The sequence below is a fragment of the Callorhinus ursinus genome, unplaced genomic scaffold (assembly GCF_003265705.2).
Source record: "Callorhinus ursinus isolate GAN/ISIS: 27379988/994484 unplaced genomic scaffold, GSC_fseal_2.0 scaffold3, whole genome shotgun sequence".
NCBI classification, from domain to species: domain Eukaryota; kingdom Metazoa; phylum Chordata; class Mammalia; order Carnivora; family Otariidae; genus Callorhinus; species Callorhinus ursinus.
The window spans coordinates 84,637,177-84,658,867 of record NW_027397065.1 but is presented as its reverse complement, the minus strand read 5'-3'; the positions used below and the strand labels follow the sequence as shown (position 1 = coordinate 84,658,867).

The window sequence follows — 21,691 nt, the reverse complement described above, 5'->3', positions numbered from 1 at the left end:
AAGTTCGAAACAAGAATGCTTGTAGACTTAAATTAAACTTCGTGAGTTTTCTAGCTCCTGATTCAATCCTTTTGCCCTGCCTGCCTTTTGTCTCTGAGGTATTTTCGTAAGCTTTTGATTTAAAATGTTATGGGTAAAACCTTGTGGAAGAGCGGAGGCACAGAGGAAATGTTCAGTCTGGGCGCTGCTCTGCAGGATTGCCCGATGTGGAGATCCATCCCAGGAACAGCTATAACTTAGTCACTTCTTGTTTAGCAACTGCCATGGGCATCGATTTCTACTTTTGCACAATTGATTTTTGCTTCTGCTCCCATTTGTGCCTTTGTTTTTGGACAGACATCATATGATGAGTGTCTGAGAAGTGTCTCAGAGAGGTCAGGGGACCTCATGAAGGAAGACCTTATTTGTCGATACAAACGTCAACAAGCAAATGCCTGGATTTATGGAGGAGACAGTACCACGGCTGAGTTTAACCTCCGCCTTTTCGTTTTTTTACCCCAACTTGACATCAAGTGATTTAGAAAAGAAAGAACCCGAGGAGTTACCATGATAAGTCTTGAAGACACCAGACTTGGGTTGTTTTAGAATCTGGCCGAAAGTCTTTACATCCTTCCAGTCATCTCTTGGTGAAGAATTTTCCAGCACAGTAGAAAGAGTAATAAACTCCTGGCAAGCAATTTCCTTGATAAAATGACAGCTCTATATTCAGTGGTTTAATTTATGTCTATAGAGGATTCACTGCTTCTCCATTGCCATCTTAGATACACGCAAAGCAAAAATCTATTAATTCTCAAAATGGCAACATGCGAAAGCCCTTTTCACCACAAAGCTTAAGGATCAAAACTGTGAATTTTGACCGTATTGTGTTTCTTGACAATCTTTCAAAACATCTGTCCAGTTCTCACTGGGTCCAGTACTGATTTTTAAGTGTCCAGCAGATGAGGGTGATGAAAGGCTGTTAAGCATGAGCCCATGACTTCCGTTTGTAGGCATCAAGACTGCGGGTTCCTCTGCATGTAGTGGCCTCTGAAAGCAGTGAAAAACAACACAAAGTCCGTGTCCATTCTCTCTCATTTGGGGAGAGTAGAATATGGTTTGGACATTGGAGGAAATCAGCAGGCATCCCTCACTTATCCATAATTACTTATTGATTTCTTGTTTTGTGAGTGCGGTGGTGGCAAGAGCCAATGAAAGGAATACAGCGGCAGGAAGAGAAGGGAGCCCTGTGTGAGACAGGCTGTGAAGGGCGTGACTCCTCTCCTACCCAAGCTCATTAGTCCCTGGCTGAATGGCGCGCGCAACCTGAGAGTCTATCTTCCTGACAATAAAAGGAAGGACATTTAAAGATTAGTTTTATATTTTGTTTCTTTCATCCAAATGGCAAGAGTGAATACAATATCTCTATCCAGAGAAACACGACCTTACTCGGTCTCAAGCGCAAGCAGCTTGGCATTCTTTGAGACACCAGCTCACTGTGAGGAAAGATGTTGGTGTTTCGGGCAGGGGCCACTATGGAAGCACAGCTATAAAAACACTAGGCAATGAATATTTGTGGAGAAGAATTAGTCTGGTTTCTAACCCAGATGATTATCAGCAAGAGCTTGATTCTGACAATTAATCTGGGGCTTTGATTTGACTAGAAAAACTGTGACCCTCTACTTGCCAATAGGGACTGCCCTATCCCTTTCCACAGTAAATTTACAGGGTCTGTTTTAAGAGCCCAGCATGTTTTCTCAGCAGGAAGTCTAGGCAGAAGCAAGGGAAGGGAAGGACAGACATTAAGTCCCCTCCTTCCCGATCCCCTTCTTTCAGTACCCAGTACTCAGAGGCATTTTCGCTGTGGTGCCCTGAACCTTCCTGCTACCTCTGCTTCATCTCAGGGACATGTCTGTGCCTCAGATGACAGAGCAGGTCCACAGTACCTGGAGATCCATGCTGTCTCACTGAGTAATTACCCTGAGGAGGGTCCCCTGGCATCACACAGGATGGCCTGGAATGACTCTAGGTTGCTACTGATGCTTTTCTCAGAACCCTCTGGGGTAGTCTTTATGGGGCAGCCTTCCCAGCTGAGCCCCACTGAGTTCCAGAGACCAGCACATGGGCCCGAAGGTGCAGACAGACACTGGAGAATAACAAGAACCTACTGTGCTGAGCCGGGGTCTAGGAACGAGTCCCACACGAGACAGATGTGATGGCAGGGGCAGGGAACCACCTGGCTGGCAACCTGACTGAGGGGCCAACCACAGCCAAGGTGGGAATTCATCGCCAGCCAGTGAAATAGTCAGGCTTGCTAGCTGGAAATCTTTATGAAGGGGTTATTTTGCCCCAATGTGAGCACAAATACGAAGATCTCTTTTGCATTTTTAATGATTAAATATTAATACAGTACTATTTAACTATAATTGAAGAAAGATTTGGATCCAAAACCTAAAAACAATGTGCCAAATCTCGTTCAAATCTGAGTCCCAGTGGTAAACAAGCTAACGTTTTAAGTGACGGCTAAGTAAATAACACCTGAAAGCAAAACGGGCCACATATATTTTAAAGCCAAATCCCGTTACTGAATTTTGTGTTCGGGAAGGTCCACCAAATTGGTCTTGGACCTAACACCTCTTGAAGACTAATAAAACAATGATCTCTACTGGCTAGGAATGAGATAAATTCCAATTTTCCATGTCATTAAGCTGTGTGTTACATTCAAAACATTCAGACACTGGCAGCCAAGGGGGGAACTAGAAGTTTGGAGAACAGAGTAATCAGAAGAGTTCAAGTAAACTAAGAACTTCAATTTTTAAAAAAGTTAAGCCATCTACTTTAGTTTTGCCAGAGGGATAGAAATGATTTATTTCGTTTTCTTCATTCCTATTTTCTAGCACATAGTAAAGCAGTCTTTTTCAGGCAGCGTTTGCTCATTTTGCATGGAATTCAGAATTTTGCTCATTAGGTGCTGATATTTTAATTGTACTAGAGTTGGAGGTAAGTTTCATTGCGATTTCTATTAAGAAATGGCTTGTAATAGAAGTTCATAATTCAAATCCTCCCACAATTAATATCCGAACCAAGGAAGAAAATTGTTTTCTATAAAAGTACAAATAAATCTTATCTAGATATTAAATATTACAGCACCTTCTGCTGCGACATTTTTAGCTGTAAGCTCAAACTATTCATGATGCTTAAAAATCATTCTTTACAAGTTTGAATTAAAACTTTTTTATTCGTTCAAATGAATCTACCCCCGGGTTGTTTTAGATTACTAAGGAATGACCTTTAATGCAGCCCTGGGGAAGGGGTCAGGAAGACGATTTGCAGGGGAGATGATATAAAAAAATGTAGGAAAAATGAAGACGATTAGGTGGGCAAGTAAGGTGCTGGGTGGCGTAGTGGTGGGGCACAGACCGTGAAGAGGCTTTGGAGGGTTGGGGGAGAGGGAAGGAAATTGAGCGGGGGACACAGAAGTTCAGTACAGCTCGTGGCTGAATTCGGGCAGAAGGCCGGGGAAGAGCCGGGGATGAGCTGCTCCTGGTAGGTCTCACGAGCTGTGCTGAGATGTCTGGACTCTGTCTTGAGGCAAAGGGGGCCATGGACAGGTATGGTTCTGACAAGTCATTTAGTCAAATTGGCTGTCTAGAAAGTTCCACCTGGCTGCCATTTGGAGAGTGGCCTGGAGAGGAGGCAGCCCGAAGGTGGGGAGCCCAGTTAGGGGTCTGTGGCAATGCTCCAGAGGAAAGAAGCCAGTGTCTTGGCCATGACCACAGAGAGAAGTGGATGGAGGCAGACGTGTGGGGCTTTCTCGGGGCGGTGGACGCAGACACGTGAAGGAGAGGTGAGAGCCTGCAATGGGTCCTTGGGTACGGGTTTAGGTGAGCGAGGATGCAGGAAGAGGACTCGAACCCGGGACAGTAGGCCGGTTTGAGATCTGGTTTGGTTTGCGGTGCTGTGGGAATGTGAGTAGGTTAACTGACAGGTGGCCAGATATACAGAGAAACAGATTTGGGAGAGTCGTAGACGTGGGTGGTAACTGAAGCCAGGGGAAGAGGTCGTGTGTGATATAAGAAAGATCTAGGTACAGAACCTGGGGGGCCGTCCACATTTGAGAATAAACAGGAAGACAAGCCCAAGAAGGATGGAGAAGCAGCAATCGGACAACTTGCGGTGACTCAGGGGACAGTGATGTCATAGGAGCCGCCTGAAAATTATTTCTGTGAGTGAGGTAATTTTACTACATCATGTTAATAGACTAGAAGCATACAGGATCGCAGCAGGGCCTCTTATCAGGGAAACATGGCATGCTCTTCCCTAAGACGGAGCTTGAACTCAGGACTGTTTACTGCTGTCCTAGAGGTCTCCGTGATCCTCACTAACACTAATCCTCGGCACAGTTGACCTGCACACACACAGATTAGCACCACATGGAATAACAGCATTCAACTCTCTTCTAAAACCGTGGCGACTTGCATTGTCGTTAATGCCCTTCCTATAAAAGCCCATGTAATCTGGTTTACTTATACCCCTGGAGTGCAAGCCGGGGCACTAGAGAGGCATTTGGGGGTTGTGGAGAGGGAGGGTGGAGAAACCAAGGGGGAAGAGAGCTGTGAAAATGTGCAAGCGAATAATGATGATGGTGATGATGATGAGGACAAAATGAAAACCTTGCATCCAAACATCCAGCTGCCTGTGGACAGGATGGCAGAGAGCATTTGGCAGCCAAATGGCATGAACAGTGTTTCAGAATTAACAGCAGGAACTCCTGTTGGTATATGACTTTCCAGTTTACAAAGCTCTTGGATGATGCCTGTCCCATTGGGCACAATCGGCAATCCCACTGGGCACGTGTCGTGGCATTTACTTCATGGCTGAGAAAAGCAAGGGACAGGGATAGGACCGATGGGGAAATGCCTGCCATCTCCATGAATGGATGGTCTTTGACACCAGGGCTGAGGAAAGTGACAGACTGGTACCCAAAGCAGAAGGCAGGCATCAGGGAGCCCCAATCTCCCAAATTCATAGGGCTCTGAGGACATTCCAGATGCTCCAGCACATCTGTGAGCACTGACAGTGAGACCCAGGGAACCAAAGGTCTACCTGCTGTCCATCAGCAGGAAGGCACCACAGGGCTGCCCAAAGTCAGTTCCTACCTGATAGGCAGGGAAGTCTCAGGGAGCTTGCCTAGTCATTCTGCATCTTGAATCTCTGGCCATTGATTCTAAGTCCTATGCTCTTTGTAATTGACCAGATAGTGGGATGAGCCTCCCAGGCACTAACTTGCTTTCCAGCCTTATTAGCAGTTGAGTGTCCAGCACCAGGGAAGCATAGTGTCACTCTCTTTCTTCTGCTTGAACTAAACTTGGAGGAATATACTCATCTTGGGGTGCTACTTTACAGAAAGGATCTGACAAACCTGCGTGGGTGTGGAAAAAAGTGAGGGTCTGGTGAACTTTGTGGAAATGCTGATATATTAGAACCGAGCATGTCTGGCCTGAGCAGGGATGACCTCGTGGAGACAGAATGGCTGGCTTCAAACGCAGGAAGGCTATCCCAGATGAGAAAAACTAGACTTTTCAGAATGGCATTGGAGGGCAGAAGTTGCTGATAAAGACATTTTTACTTAATGCAAGTAAGAAGTTCTGAATAACCATAGCCACACTGAGATGGAATAATATGCCTCATTAGATGGTGAATACAACTGAGATTAAATGTATTTGAACACAAGGAAATGACTACTGGAGCTGAGGGTGCCTTTCCTTTTTCAGTACAAGAACCACCTTCCTCCCGCCATAAAGTTTAGCAAGGATCCTGGCTGCCCACTTTTCCCGTCCTGCCTTGCAGCTGGGTGCGGCCATGTGACTGAGTTCTTGGTCCTGAGATATGAGCAGGAGCTCAGCCCTTTTTTGTATCACTTGCTTACAAGAACATCACTTGCCCTCACTTCCCCTCTCTCTCTTTTCCTGTGGGCTGGAATGAGAGACAGATGAGCTAGGGAGCTTTTCTTACAAAGGCAAGGACAACAGGCAAAGCAACAAGATGGCTCCCCGGATCCCCTGCTGGTCCGGGTCACCTGCCCAACTGGCTACAGTCCCATGAGTGGGAAGGAGATACTTGTTCAGTTGGAACTTCCACATTTTTGAGTCTTTCTGTTAGAGCAGCATAGCCTGTATCCTAACCAATGTAACTAGTTCTGGGAGATGTTGTACAGATTATTAAGGTATTATATAATGGTTTGCAAACAATGGTTTCTGGAACCTTATAATTCTATGTCCCCTGCCCTTGAATTTTGTCTCCTTTCTTCCGAAACCAGCTCTCCCGGCAGTCCTCACCATGGTCAAACATAAGCACCCCATTATGTCAGTGACCTCATTTTCTTAAAGTACAGAGGTTCCCAAAAGTCAAGAACTGTTGATCTCCAGCTTCTCTTCCATCCCTATATCAAGTCTGCTCCTAAGGGTCATCTTCTTTTCCCTTAGAAAACAGTCTCTGGAACGATACAGCTGATAAAGAAATTTTAAAGTTCTATTTGTGGTTATCCAAACTTAAGGACTGGTTAAAAAAAAAAAAGGTGGTGCATGATGCATGTGGTAACAGTCTTCTGCAAGTGTTTATTTTCCTTTAGGGGAAGAAAGTTAGAAGTCCAGGCCTCACTGAAGTTGAAGGTTCAGATAACACAAATATGTTTTGGCTCGTTATGTCTCAGGAATCACACATAATTTTTAACTGGTCAACACACCCAGTCGGAAGAATATTCTCATTTATTAAATGTGTCTCTCAAAGTAAAATAAAGTCACTGAGGTAATGAAATGAGATTCTGGCCTCTGTGCCCGAGTCCCAGGAGGGAATTAGCCAGTGAGAGATGGACCTTTAATTCTGTCCCATAGATATGCCATTTTCATTTCAATTTCTCTCTCCTACTCATGTTTTCCTCTTATGCGTAATGCCCTTAAGCCGTGCCTCCTAATTTATGCAAACTCCATGTATTCGAGATTTTGCTCTATAATTTTCCTACCCCAAATTCATCCAGTAAATCTGTAGTACATATTTCTGAAACTAATGAAGTTGCCAGTAATTATTCCATATTTCATTTTTACCCACATTAGCTGCTTCCCTTGTCTTATGTTTTCCCTGAAACTCTTTTTTTAAGCCTATAATAGATATTTAATAAACAGACTTGAAGCATGGAGAGTTAAAAGATATGGATTAGACATTTTTTCAACGATATGTAAATTGTCAAGGAAGAACAAAAAGGAAATCTATTTCCCCACTGATTAACAACAATTCATAAGGATGAATGAATTTGGTCTTCTCACCAAAGCAGTTTTCAAAACGAAAAGCTTTTGTGAATTTTGAGCTTTGCTATCATGATATTGAGCATAAAGGTCCTCATTTCATTTTGCAACTGCATAATTTGGAAATTATTAAGAACAGCTCTTTCTTCACCTTTTTAAATCATGGGTCAGCTAAAAACATCACCATGGGTCAACTGAAAACATCAGCATCGGTTTCTCCAGATCATCCTCCTTGAACATCCTCACACAAAACATGTTTTAAACCATCTTTAGCTCTTGATTTTTAGCTCTATTAAATTCCTGTCAACACATTCTTCCCCTTCATGAATATAAAAAGACAATTACACTTTTTGAACCCTACTACCAACCTAGAAAAAAACTAAGATGGAAAACTCATACTACCATTCAACAAATAACTTGTCGAGTCTCTAAAAGCAGTTTCCCTTCAATGCACATAAGTAGGGGAAAGTGTATTTCTGCAAAGAACTCTTCAGGATCCAAAGGAAAGTGGAGTTTATTTGAGGTAGTACTATTTCATCAAGCTTCTGGAGCCACTGAGTCAGAACAACCTACTAATTTATAGCATGTTCTCCGTGTCCAGCTGCCTGTTGAGCCGAAAGATCCTGTCCTGGGACAGAATTCATTCGGCATCTGGAGGAGTCCACGAAGGAACTAAGTAGGGACGCTGGGATGTGAATTTCAAGCAAAACAATATGTAACCCAAAACTTTTGAGAGAGGGGCTTATCCCAATGTACAAAATATTTAGAAAAGAACATAATCCACCTACAACACTCCCGAACACTGTATTTTCCCATCTCTGTTTCAACTGAACATACTTGCTCTTAGCAAACAGGAAAATCTTGAAGGAGAAATATATAGGCTAAACTTTGTAAAAAAAACCAAAAAAGCAAGGTAATGAGAGTGTAAGGGAAATAGAAAGGCCTGGGGGGAAGTCCAGAAACAGACTATAACTCAGTAGAACTATATAACTCAGTAGAACCAGTGATTAAATATTTACTTTTCCCCACCAGCTTAGAAAAAGACAGATTTTTGCTCCGGCAAGACGGGTCCTGCTCTCTGTGATGCGAACCTCTTGCTGCGGTCCCACACGCTCAACCTTGAGACTGGCAGGCAGGGGTTGAAGGCAGAGTGACTTCGGCTCACTCTCCTCCTCCACGCAGGTGGTCAGGGGGCTGCAAGGAGGTGCTCCGAGGAAGCCCAGGCCCCCTGTCCCAGTCCTGCTTAGGCTTTCTGAATCTGTACCGAGATCCAAGCCTATGCTGTGCTCCCTGTGGACGAGTGATGTGCTCTACGCCTGTTCCCTCAAATCTATCGTGGGATCATCAGTCATTTAAACTACCCACATGGGCTGGTCCGGTCATAATAAAGACAACTTCTGGGATACACTGTTAAAAAATTCTCCCCTTCTAACCAAAAAGGAAAAGTTATACACCCTTTATTTAGCATCCCTTGGAAATGAGGTATAGAATCAAAGTATCTAGATGTGACATTTTCCCTGATTTTATTTTTCAACCGTTTTGGGGTTGAACACCTCTGTGAAATGTATAATATAAACTCCCTCCTGCCTCCTGAGAGTGTGTGGGACAAACATGCAGCTGTCATCAGGAACATCAGCCCTCTCCCCGTGGGCAGTGACTCAGTGAGGGTCGGGGCTAGGCATATAGGAGAGGCTGTTGGGTCTTCTCCTCCTCGTTCTTGGGCTGTGATACCTCTCGGCTTCCTGAATTGCTTTATATGTATACATTTTTTGTCTTCTCTCCAACATTATTGCCGACACCTACCTATGCCTTTTTTTTTCTTGGCAAAATCACTCAGTTCATTAATTTTTAGTCTGTTGTACAATATGGACACTCAGGAAAACAAGCTTATTTTCTTTTCTGTAAGACAACCTAGGGTAAGACCCTATGAACATGGGTCTGTCCAATCCAGAAGACTCATGGATCTTAGTGTCTGTCCGGGGACACTTAGTGACCCTTCTCTTCTGCTTCTTCATTGATTGTCTTGCTTTGAGTTTCAATCCCTCAGACTGTTGGACAAGCCCTTTCTATATCTGTGATGCACCTTGTTATGACCCGATATTGGGTCTTTGGGCTCAGGGCCTGTGTGAACCATGAACCAAGAAGGTAAAGCAAACCTTACCTTTTTGTAGAGACTCCTCAGATCTCTGTACTGCCACATGCTGTTTAGGACCTGAGATGCGGCCTTGACCACTTTTGGAGAGTGTCTGATAAAGAAAAGACAAGACATGTAAGGTAGTGAAGTAGGGTAGCTGGGCTTCAGACGGGCGCTGACTTGTCAGGAATTTACAGCATTTACAGGAATACACGGGGAAGTGCAAGGGACCGTCTACCAGTCTCCAACCTTACTCTCCTCAACACAGCCACGAGGGCAAGCGACAGGAATGCATTCAATTTGGCAAAGGATTTTCAAAATGCAAAAAGAAGAGCAGAACCTTGAGTCTGAATGCAGATGTAGTGGAAGAGAACGAAGAGAAAAATCGCGATCCGTAAGGGCCAGAGTTGGGAGTTTTAATGGCAGTGTTGTGTGACATCTGCATAGTAAGTAAGAAGAGGAAAAATACTCATTTTCTCAGCTGAAGCAAGAGGGCGTATAGAGTGTTGGCCCTACGTGCCTGCATGATGAAAGGGAGCTGCTCTCCATTTGCCCAGGGGGTTGGCAGCGGGAGAAGAGGTGTGCGCATTCTCTCTTACACTTACATAGAGGAATGCACAAGCCCCGTGTACAATTCGAGTTCCATCCTGTGGACCACAGTGAGAAACCAAAACCACATAAACCTTCTGACTGGTGGTTCTTAGCATTTCCCCGAGTCATGGCTTTAAAATCGCTATACAACGCTAGCTCAATATTTCGACTTTTGGGTCAGTGCCCATCTGGGTCTCAAAACAGACACGAGGTCCATAAATCAGCGTTGAATTAGTCTGATCTCCTTGGAAGTGATTCTGGCCAGTGGTGAGGGGAACTGTTCATTACCTGTAGGTTCTTTATTCTAATGGCTCGTTCCACAACCAGCTGCACAACTCTAGTGGTTGCCAGGGACGCCGTGGCCTGTCTCAGGGACTGGCATTTTTTTTTTTTTCCTAAAGGGTCAGATAATAAATATTTTCCACTTTGGGGGGCCATATGGTCTTGATCACAGCTATTCAGCTCTGCAACTGTAGCACGAGAGGCGTCATAAATAATACATCAGCAAGTGGAGGTGGCTGTGTTTTGAGCAAATGTTATTGACAAAGGCAGGAGGTGGGTGGGATTTGACCCCTGGGCCATAGATTGCTGACCCCTGGTCTACGCGTACGGTGACTCCTGGAGTCGGGCAGGGCGTAACCATTCGTGAGGACCCCAAAGTGAAGTCCACCCTGAAGCTGACCGGTGCTGCAGCTGCCCAAGGATTCCCAGAAGAGAAAATCTGAATTGAGACCAAAAATGCCTCTGAAATAAAATGGCTTTTGAAATAGAAAGTGAGCAAATGGTGAGATGGGCTGAGGCTGAGGTTGGATTCGAGAGCCAGAGTGAGTGGCTGTTGTGAGGATATGCATGTCGTAATGGAATTATGAGATGTTAACACATGGTCCATGACGTGTTTGCTACGTGCCTGGGTGTTCAAGTTTGCAATTTAGACCAAGTAAGTTTAAGGTTCCTTCGTCCATTTGCTTACTGGTAGCATTAACAATCATTCTTGCTCTTTTTATTGCTGAGATGGAATTCGACTTTGGCTGTGTTTGAAAATACTAGTTATATCATGTATTTTTAGTTTTATTTATTTATTACTTTTGGTTTTCTTTTTTTAAAATTTAAATTCAATTAGCCAACACATAGTACATCATCAGTGCTCAACAATTCATCAGCTGTGTATGTCATGTATTTTTAAAGGGAAAAAAATGTAGGGTTCTTATAAATTTCAAAAATTTTTTTTCTCTATGAAAGATGAACTACATTTAAGTGACATGTGTACTTTCCTTTACTAAAATGGTCACTAAATGATTGTATAATTTATGCTAGTGTCATGCTCTAAACGTAATATTAAATTCCTTTGATTTAAAGACAGAGAATTTTAGATCTTTTCATGGATGTGGCCACAGGTACATGTTAATCTTATATAATCAATGCCACACAATGCTGTTATGTTTTGCTGTATTTTATCATTGTTAGCTAGATATTTGTCCATGACAATAGTCAAGCAACTCTTGAGGAACATACATGAATATTCAGGTAGTGGTAAGGTAGTTGAGACATATTTAGTATGCAAAAATTCCTTGGAAACAGTGTAATATTTTGTTTCTACTTCTTGCTTAGTTACAAAATAGAAAAAGACTTTGAATGTGTAATGAATAGTGGGTTTTAACTTCTCAATTAAAATGTCAATATATTACAGTGTCATAATAACATGTGAAGGTCAAACAAACATTGTTTTAGACTTTAAAAGTCCATCACTAGACTGGTACCATAGCAACTTCTACATGAACAACTGTAACTATTGATTGAAGGACTTGAACAATTGAGTGTTTCTAATGTGACAAGTGACTACAGCCTAACCCACAATACACAGTTCCTCAATGACAAGTAACAGATGAGACGGTTAACAGCTTTTCTGTCTTATGACAAAATACAGTGACACAAGCAACACACTATTTCCTATATAATTTTTAAAATTAGAAAAAAACACAAATGTACTTTTGAAATAGATGCATGTGACAGAATGTCCATAATGTGAGTTTAAAATGATGTGAAAAGAATAGTTTAAGTTATCAAGACTTGAAAATAGTAAGTATAAGTCTCCTGTATGAGTCATTAATGATTACACAATGTCTGATCCTGACTAAAGTTGTGAAATTAGGGGTGACTGAGGATGTTAGATGGTGCAATTGGTTGTGGGTGTTCAGCACAGCTATTCCAAGCTGTAGGACACCAGAACTCCAGTCCTGGTGGTTGTATTAGCAAGCTACATTTCAAACAGACTGTGATTGATACCTCACTAGTCTGATTTGTTAATAGCACGGCATGTTTAAGTTTGTGTATATTTAGAAATGAAACATACAAATGCATAAAAATGGAGAATCACAGGCACATTTTTCCACCTGTGTTTTATCTTGCTATCTGAAATTTAAAAATCAGGTTTGAATTAAACTTATTTCTGATAATAACTTTTTAAGGACATTTTAGGGAGGACAGCTTTGCAAGGATTTTGTAAATTAACTAGAGCAAATTGCTCTCTCTCCCCTTTCTAATTATTAACTAATCCCCAATTTCAAAAACTCTCTTTTCAATAAAGAATTTCTATTTTGTTGAAACGTGTCCAGAAGGCCTTGGGAATCTCAGTGCTTCGTGTCATAACAGAATTGAGTGAAGTGGTGAGTTTAGCGTTAAGATTCAGAATAATTCTTCTGGATTTCTTTTTAAGGGTATTGAGAAGCAGTAACAAAACTGAAGTGCAGGTGGGAGATGAGGCTATATGCAGTTATAAAAACGCTGTTTTGATCCTCAAATTAGTCATTATATAAAAAAGAGGTAAGGGGAGCCTGGGTGGCCCAGTTGGTTAAGCACCGACTCTTGATTTTGGCTCAGGCTGTGATTTCAGGGTCATGGGATCGAGCCCTCTGTTGGTCTCTGTGTGGAGCATGGAGTCTGCTTGGGATTCTCTCCCTCTCCTCAGCTCCTCCCCCTGCTTTCTCTCCCCCTCCCTCTCTAAAATAATAAATAAGGTAAGCCACATGGAAGAATGGAAGAGATAAGCAGGAGAAATGGGAAGATGCCTGACTCCACTCATTTCAACACTTCTTATTAAACTTGGTGTAAATCTTGACTATTAACATTGGAAAAAAAGGTCAAGGAACAGTGAGATGGAACACGTCACTATTCCATAAAGAAACTTCCAGTCAAGTCAGCAGACAGTTATGAGATCATCCATAGTGAAAGAAACATCCCGTTAACAATAATCAAGGTTGGACAAGACCTAATAGGACCATTTTCTGGACTGGCAATGTGGATGTACACTCTTTCATGGATGGTTTCTTCAAATGATTTTTAAATTAGTTTCACCAAGTAATTTTTTTTTTATCGCAGGACTGATAAAAGCATCTCTTCTCTTTAAGGCCCATTGAGGGATGTTTACTGCAGTAGGGATGCCCACACAGGTGGAAGAAATTAATATACGCCAGACCACCCCTCAAACTCTCTAGTCTTACAGTTCAAAGAAAACAATCTTTGAACATCTCACCAATATGCACAAATACGTCGGAGTGTTTTTGTGGATGATGGTCTCATTGTGTGTGTGTGTTTGCTTAAAAAAGCATTAACATATTAAGCTCCTAATGCTCCAAACAGAGAAGCATTTTAATTAGAGATTCCAAGGTTCTATTGAAGCTACATGAAGAAGACTATGTGGTCTCCTGTCTGTGTGGAAGAGCAATTTGTTTGAAGTCCAATATAATAAGGTGTAATTCAAGCCAACCATCTGTCTTGCACCATCATTATATGAGTCCAATGGGGCTCCTCTACTTGAAAGAGAAAAGTGCTCGAATACTAATACTAAATTGTTGATTAAACTTACTGGGAGGTCTCAGGGTGCTTACATAGAAACCTGAGACTTCTTTTCTAACACAATGGTAATATCCTGAATCAAATGAAATAATGAGAGAATTTCCAAAAAGTCTCAAAGTACCTCCCTCACAGCCTTTAACAACAGAAGAAAAATTATTTAGCATTTAGATGTCAAGAAATGAGGGAGGTAGGGAATGAAAAGTCAAGAAGTAGACCTTTGATAACAAAAGGTTTACCCTCTTAATCTCATTGATTACATTGGAGGGATTTCCAGGAGGCAAAATTTAATTAAGGTTTGCGAATGTTTCTGTAACATTGACAGCTTGCTGATATAATGAGGCTCTGGCTGCCGAAGATATGTTTTGGTTGCATGCAGTAAGATACCATTGATTCTTAAATCAAACGGGGGACATTTCCATTCTCGGCGGTGCAGTTGCTTGGACACAGGGCCTTATCTTTCTTTATGCCACTTGCATAAAAGTCCTTCCTCACCACCATCCTCTCTGCCTGGAAAACTTCTGTTCATCCTTTAAGACGTGATTATTACTTCTTCTGGGATATTATGACAGCCCCTTCCTCATTTTTAGACTGTGAAGTATATAGGCATAGTGCCTCATTAAATTAAACAATTTGCCCCAAATGTACAGCTAACATGGGAGACGCCCCCCCCCCTTCGCCCCCCCCACCCTCCCTGCATGACTCGCTATGCACAGCTAAAGAGACAGAGAGCAAAAGGATGTGGACCTGTCATCAATACTTGGACCTGCAACCACAAAGGAACAGCAACCAAAAGATAACCTTCACGTTCTCAGGTTAAGCTGCTTGTCGAGTCTATGTTGGAGGAACACACTAGTGTGTGCGTGCTAGATTGTCAAGTCTGTCTTACCAGGAACAGAGCCGTCACCAAGTCACGAGTTAGTAATCAAATTGAAATTATCAGGAAGATCAGTTTCCATCATGGGGCGGGAAGACTGGAAACCGTGTGCTATTTCCCTTCTCTTGATGATCAGCGACAGACGCTTTCCGGTGACGTTCAGTAGTGTTACCCATAACCAGCTGGATGTTGGACACACTTGGAACTAATTCTACCGATACCAATTCTACAGAGATACGAAGTCACTGTCCGACTTACTTATCTCCTTTGCTTTTGGAGATGCCAACCAACTTCTCAATGCCGCCAGCGTCCCGTAAGGCCTTGGCGTTCTCCATGTTCTTGGTGATCACCTCGTGCAGGGTGCAGCAGACGGCTGTCACCGTGTCATCCGACATGGCCTTACTCGCCGTGTTGTTGCTATTGTTCCCACCTGGAAGCCGGTGGACCAGGTCTCGCATGGCATATTTGCCTTTGGAAAAAAAAGTCAAGGGAAAAGTTGAAATGAGGCCAAACTGGAGGAAGAGGGCAGAGAAGAAGGTGGAGCAGGGGAGAAAAAGGGGCCACCAGAGGCCACATGAATGCAATGTTGTCCATTTTCCACCACTGAATATTCTGTCGGGTCACGGGGAACACACACGGAGAACAGACTTTCCTCGTGGTGAGTGCGCGGACTTTTGGCGCTAGATGGACATGGGATGGAATTTCCGGGCGAGTTAGTTCCCGCCTGTAAGCCTCAGCTTTTAAAAACCTGTAGAACAAGGACAATAACGGTACCTACGTCACAAGGCTGTTGCAGAGATTAAATGAGTAAATGTGCGGACGGCATGTCACCCCCGAGGATTACTGAGGATGCGAGACTCCGGAGGTGTTGGCTATCAGTGCGTTCCCGCTCTTCGGTCACAGAAGCCAAGAAAACACATGGTAATTCCGACATAACTTCACCCAAAACTACCCCCATGGGAACTATGTTGAGGCCTGAACTACTTAACAAGTAAGAGTCAGACCACAAATATGTGGAGATCATGACCATGTACATAACTCCTGAGCTCTGGCCCTTATCAAACAAAGAGAAACATTTAAAGCAAGCGAGAGAGACTTTACAAATAATGTAGAGCTAGGTGTTCTCTGAACCGTGATAACCCAATGATTCGCCTGTCTCCCTGATGGGCTTTACCGTATGGCTCTACCACATAACATTTACTAATTTGACACATTCTCCTTTGCGCGAAAAACAAAGAAAATAAAATCCAACTTTGCTTCCTTGACTTGCTTCGTCATTATTAATCTTGCTACTCCCAATGACAGAGGTACTTATAATGACATCCTCATGGAGTGCTTTTAGTTTACAAAACATTTTGGGCATTACCAATAACCCTACAAGACATTAATTCATTACCACCTGCAGCTTCCAGTTCTGTCCTATGAATTTACTTCTGGAACTAAGTAAATGAGTGCCTGTAGCAAAGTTGGCTGTTCTTAAATGTTTCAGATGGAATTGGCATGTGTCCAAAGCTAAACTCCTTCCTCGTCTCCCATCCCCCAATCAGACATGTTTAGCTAGCTCCTGAAAGTCATTTGAAATGCTTTGCCCCCATACATGTCTCTAAAGGAGAGACTCTTTGGCTGTTTAATCCTCCGGTGTGTGGTGCCCGGGGGTAAGGAGAGGAGACTCATGGGCGAAGGCAGTGATATCTCCGTTCCAGGCATTAATAAATAGAACATAGGTCCTTGTCATTTTGGCATCTGCTCTTATCCTATGTTTAGGTGGCTTACTTTAGCGTGGACAAAAAAAAACGCTGATGTCTAAGTTACTGAAATAGGAAAGTGTCTTTGTTCACTTGATGGCTGAGAAGTATCTGACAAAAATGGTTTGCCTGAGAACCTCCAAATGTAGCCTATTTGTTTCCTAAAGACAATACTTAAAATAGTTTGGAGAAGATCCTTTGTGCCTGGACAATCCTCTGAGCAACTTGCTGGATATTTGTCATTGAATCACACTCAGCTCTGGCTAAGAGTTTACTTTTGCTGAGCTCAACATGCTGAGACGTCATTAGTTCATGAACCCGCACAGACTCTCTTAGGCAAACCTGAGTTCCATGGATGTAAGCAGGTGGATGAATGGGGTCTTAAAATTTTTTCTTCCTAAGGGAAGTGAGAGGGGAATGAAACAGGAAACTACTTCAATCATTATGCATCCAGGGGCATTCACAGTCCCGACCGAGTACGGAGGACTGGTTTGTGACCTTGGGCATCGCTGAGGTTGAAAGCAAAAATGAAAAGAGAAGGAAGATTCGGTTGCAGACTTCTTCAGTTTTTGCTGTTACTGCCATTTAAAAAATTATACCAGATAAATCTGAAGGTGTGGATTCATCCTGCAATGTTTCCGAATCCATGAGCCGAGAATGAAATGCGAGGTGTCCCCATCACATTCAGGGGGCATGGGCAGCCGCTTTCCAACCCAGAGCGGCCTCTCTGACTTGCCCCGGGGTGCTGTACAAACACTGTTGTTTTCCATGGACTCCACAGTGTGGAAAATGACAGGAGTCTCTACCATATATAACCAGCCACAACCTGTCAAGGACACCTATTGGAATGATTTTATTTCTAATATTTCCAATAGAGTTCACTGACATTTTACTGGACAAGTGGAGATTTTTCATTTAGTCTCTTTATTAGCCTATTTGGAAGGATATATTTTAATTTATATTTTTGACCATCCAAGTGGAGAAACAAATCAAGTAACATTACTCCACAGAGCAGAAGACCTCCAGACAAAGTTTGTTTTTTCTTTTAAGGGCATACAATCGTTTTAGCCTTCAATTCTGCTGCCGAGAAAAGCTGTCTTCTCATACTGGAAATGGAATCCTAGCTTCATGTGAAATTTGGGTAGCAAGAATAGCTTTTTTTTTTCTTGTGTTCATAAACTTTGAGGCTAATTGGGTGGGAGAAAAAGAAAACAGGAACATAGAATAATTACAGTTGCAAGCAACCTTCTGTGGCAGACTAATAACAGGAGTCCAGGGAAGGGAGACATTAGGTTGCTCTGGGCTTGTCACAGAAGGCTTGATATAGGAAGTAAACATTCAGGATTTGTTCTATAGGTCAGGGGAGCCCCAAGATCCACCTGATATTCTACAAAGAGAATTCTGGTGCCTCAAGAAGGAAAGTTTCAGGGACGCCAGGGTGGCTCAATCGGTTAAGCATCCGACTTGATTTCAGTTCAGGTCATGATCTCAGGGTCATGAGATCCAGGTCCACGCTGGGCTCTGCACTAGGTGTGGAGTCAGCCTAAGATTCTCTCTCCCTCTCTCTCCCTCTGCCCACCCCACTCATGTGCCCTCTCTCTCTCCAAAAAAAAAAAAAAAAAAAAGAAAGAAAAGAAAAAAAAGAAGGAAGGTTTCAGAATAGAAAGATTGAAGGTTGGAGAAACAGGTAGTCTTTTTCTTGACAATAAAACTCTCTGTCTCTGAACTTCTAGTGAAATTGTAAGCATCACAACTCAAGGTGATTTGTGCCCATAATTGTTCTATGCCCATATTTTCTTTGTTCTCTAAATTTCTAAACAACGGAGAGAGTAAAAAAACATTCTTGCTACCAATAGGAGGACACTTGGCACCCCCTCGCCCCCCAAACTTTCGGGTCCCTAACGTCTGAGATTTCTTCAGAGGTAAAAGGAGTTCACTCTCTTTAGGAACTAATTCCTTTTTTGTGCCACGGGGTGATGAGAGAAAGTTGCAAGGTGGGTGAGCCAAACTGCAATTTTCACAGACTAACACCACGAAGGGAATAAAATTGTTTTTTGTTTTTGTTTGGTTTGGTTTCAGAGAGAAATGGATAGAGGTAAGTTTCTTCTTGGGCTAAGGAGGAGAGTGGCCAGACCCGCAGATGGATGCCAATATCTTTGGGAGCCCAGAGGAGGAACCTTGGAGGTTCTGCACGGGCCCCGGGACATCAAGAGCGCCTGGAGCCCAGCAGCACCCCTGTGGTGCATTGGGATGCTGTGTGGAGGCAAAGGAGATCATAAGCAGACAGGCCTCACCTTGGGGTTGAGCCTGGCAAGAAGCAGAGGAGCTTCCTGTCTTAGGATGAACTGCTGAGGCCCACAGAGTAGGCCTGTGGTATCAGCACCCACTGCAGACTGACCCACTCCCCCTTTCTCTGGATTTAATTGGTTTAATAATGAGTGAATGGTATGGCACAGACTGGAAGTCCAGAATGATTCATGCCATTTAACAGGCAACTCTAATATATCAGGACAAAAACACGGGCTTGGGACCTCAGAGGTGGCTGAGGGTCAGGGACAGGATGATGGCCATGATGGCGCACCGTAAGACGGAACTGACAAGTGCAATGCTGGGGTGACGGAGGAGAGAAGATTCAGGAGTCTCTAGCTGGGGCAATGAGGTGGATAGTGAAAACCAAGTGCATTTTACAATTTAATAATCACGGACAAGTTGGATTTCTGTTGTATTTATTCATGCACAAAAAAAACATGCCAAATTAGTTAACCTTATATGGGAGAATAGTACAGCGAAGTCCCATCAAGGAAAGAAGGTTCCTCATCAGGTTCAAAAGACACCTAGATTCGTGAAAGCAAAATGGATACCTTGGCCTGCCTCCATTTGCAAGAAATATGCGCTCCATCATCCACTGTCATGGAATCAAATGTTAAAAAAAGAAAACCATGGGCGCCTGGGTGGCTCAGTTGGTTAAGCGACTGCCTTCGGCTCAGGTCATGATCCCGGAGTCCTGGGATCGAGTCCCACATCAGGCTCCTGGCTCAGCAGGGAGCTCTGACCTTTTCCCCTCTCATGCTGTTTCTCTCTCTCTCTCTCAAATAAATAAATAAAATCTTAAAAAAAAAAAAAAAGAAAAGCATGCTGCTCCTTCAGATTGAAACAAAACAAAACAACTTCCCAGCCTCCACACCACCATCAACCAACAGATCACTCTGTTTTGCGAAGTTCCCGGTAGAAATGAACACTTGGGTCCTTTCTTCTAAGTTACTTAGTCTCTGATGAAAAGAACATTATTTCTGATATGCAATCACTGGTATGAGATGACCAATAACTGGTATGAGAGGACCAGTGGAGATACTGTCATCGTGTGAACAATATACTGTGTTTCCATCAATGACAAACTAACTGTAACCTTGTAACTTTGCTACCCTTGCCTTTGTGTGTGTGTGTGTGTGTGTGTGTGTGTGTGTGTGTGTCCTTTAAATACTTGTATGTAAGACTGGTTGAGCCAGTTTTCTAAGTCCAGAACCTCTGGAAAATTGCAAATAACAATTATTTTCTCTTTGTAATGTTTCTTTCTGGAGTCTCCTGTTTAAAGTGTCAGGCCCATGAAGTTGCAGATGGCCTCAGGAGAGTGCTAACCAACAGTGCTGCCCAAGTAGGACACTCTTAGCAAAGCTCTCGTGCAGGCAAGGGCTGGTGGAAATTTCAGGACAGTGCAACAGGGCTCTGCTCTTGCTGACTTCTTCAGCTTCTGTGTTTTTTGCTTATTTATGACTCTCTATTTCTAGTTCAGGACTAAGTCTATTTCTGGTATTAATTTGTGTGCCACCACTTAGTTTCCCCACTGGTGGCAGCGATATTGAGTAATGGTTTGTGGTCTAACCACCTGTGCTCTGTGAGGTGGCAGACAATAGAGAAGTCACTCGAATCCCTTCCAATTAGGTATCTCTTTTGATCACTGATAGAGTCCTTTGTATAGCTGGTCTTTGGGATGACTCAAATATCTTTGTAAACTTAAATCTCTCAAGCCAACTTTAGAGAAAAGATAACTTAAATAAAAATGTTGGCATGGAGATCAGTCAGTGCTGGATCAGAAACATCATGGCTCCTTTGTCTCTGAGATCTTAGCCCCTCTTTGGCTTCTTTGTTTCTGGGGCTGCTAAAATTGGCCGGTGAGTTTTTGCTGAGATGCTCTAAATTTACTCTTTTCTTTTTCAATTTTTTTTTTTTTACTGTGGTAGAATATACATATTCTAAAATGTACCATCTTATCCACTTTTAAGTACATAATTTGGTGATATTAAATAATTTTTTATTGTGCAATATCACCACCATCCATCTCCAGAACTGTTTTCATCCTGCAAAACTGAAACTCTACACCATTAAACAATAACTCCCTATCCTCCCCATCCTCCTAACAGCCAACATTCCACTTTCTCTGGATCTAAAGTGAGTCTCCTGTAGACAGCGTATAGTTGGATCATGTTTTTTTTTTTTTTAACGATTTTATTTATTTATTTGAGAGAGAGAGAATGAGAGAGAGAGAGCACGAGAGGGAAGAGGGTCAGAGGGAGAAGCAGGCTCCCCGCGGAGCAGGGAGCCCGATGCGGGACTCGATCCCGGGACTCCAGGATCATGACCCGAGCCGAAGGCAGTCGCTTAACCAACTGAGCCATCCGGGCGCCCTGGATCATGGTTTTTAATCCATTCTGCCATTCTGTTTTTTGACTGGAGAGTTTAATCAATTTATATTTGAAATAATTACTGGGGGGGCCCGGGTGACTCAGTTCGTTGAGCATCTGACTCTTGTTTTCGGCTCAGGGTCATGAGATTGAGCCCCTCAGTGTGGAGTCTGCTTAGGAGACTCTCTCTCCCTCTTTCTATGTCCCTCCCCTGCTCTCTCTCTCTCAAAAAAATAAGTAAATCTAAAAACAAAAAAAGAAAAAGTTACTGATAAGGAGGGGTTTACTTGTGTTAGTTTCCTATTTGTTTTGTAGCTACCTTGTGGCTTTTTTTGTCCTTCATTTCCTGCATTCCTGTCTCTTTTGTGTTTACTTGATTTTTTTGTAGTGAAATGTTTTAACTACCTTCTCATTTCCTTTTGTATATATTCTATAACTATTTTCATTGTGGTTACCATGGGGATTACATTTCATATCCGAAAGTTATAAAATTCTAATTTAAATTTATACCATTTTACTTCAATAACATAGAAAACTCT

General features: G+C 42.8%; 1 protein-coding gene across 5 annotated transcripts in view; it reads right to left on the bottom strand.

Annotated features, from left to right (window-relative positions):
- The window catches only part of CTNND2 (catenin delta 2), a 907,509-nt gene that overhangs the window by 31,444 nt on the left and 854,374 nt on the right, over positions 1–21,691 (bottom strand). For all 5 annotated transcript variants that reach the window (XM_073891088.1, XM_025867463.2, XM_073891086.1 and 2 more), the window contains 2 exons: positions 14,987–15,197; positions 9,439–9,523 (listed from right to left, as the gene is read on the bottom strand). In XM_073891088.1, the coding sequence (XP_073747189.1) occupies positions 9,439–9,523; positions 14,987–15,197 (296 nt within the window). The remainder of the gene's footprint in view (positions 1–9,438; positions 9,524–14,986; positions 15,198–21,691) is intronic.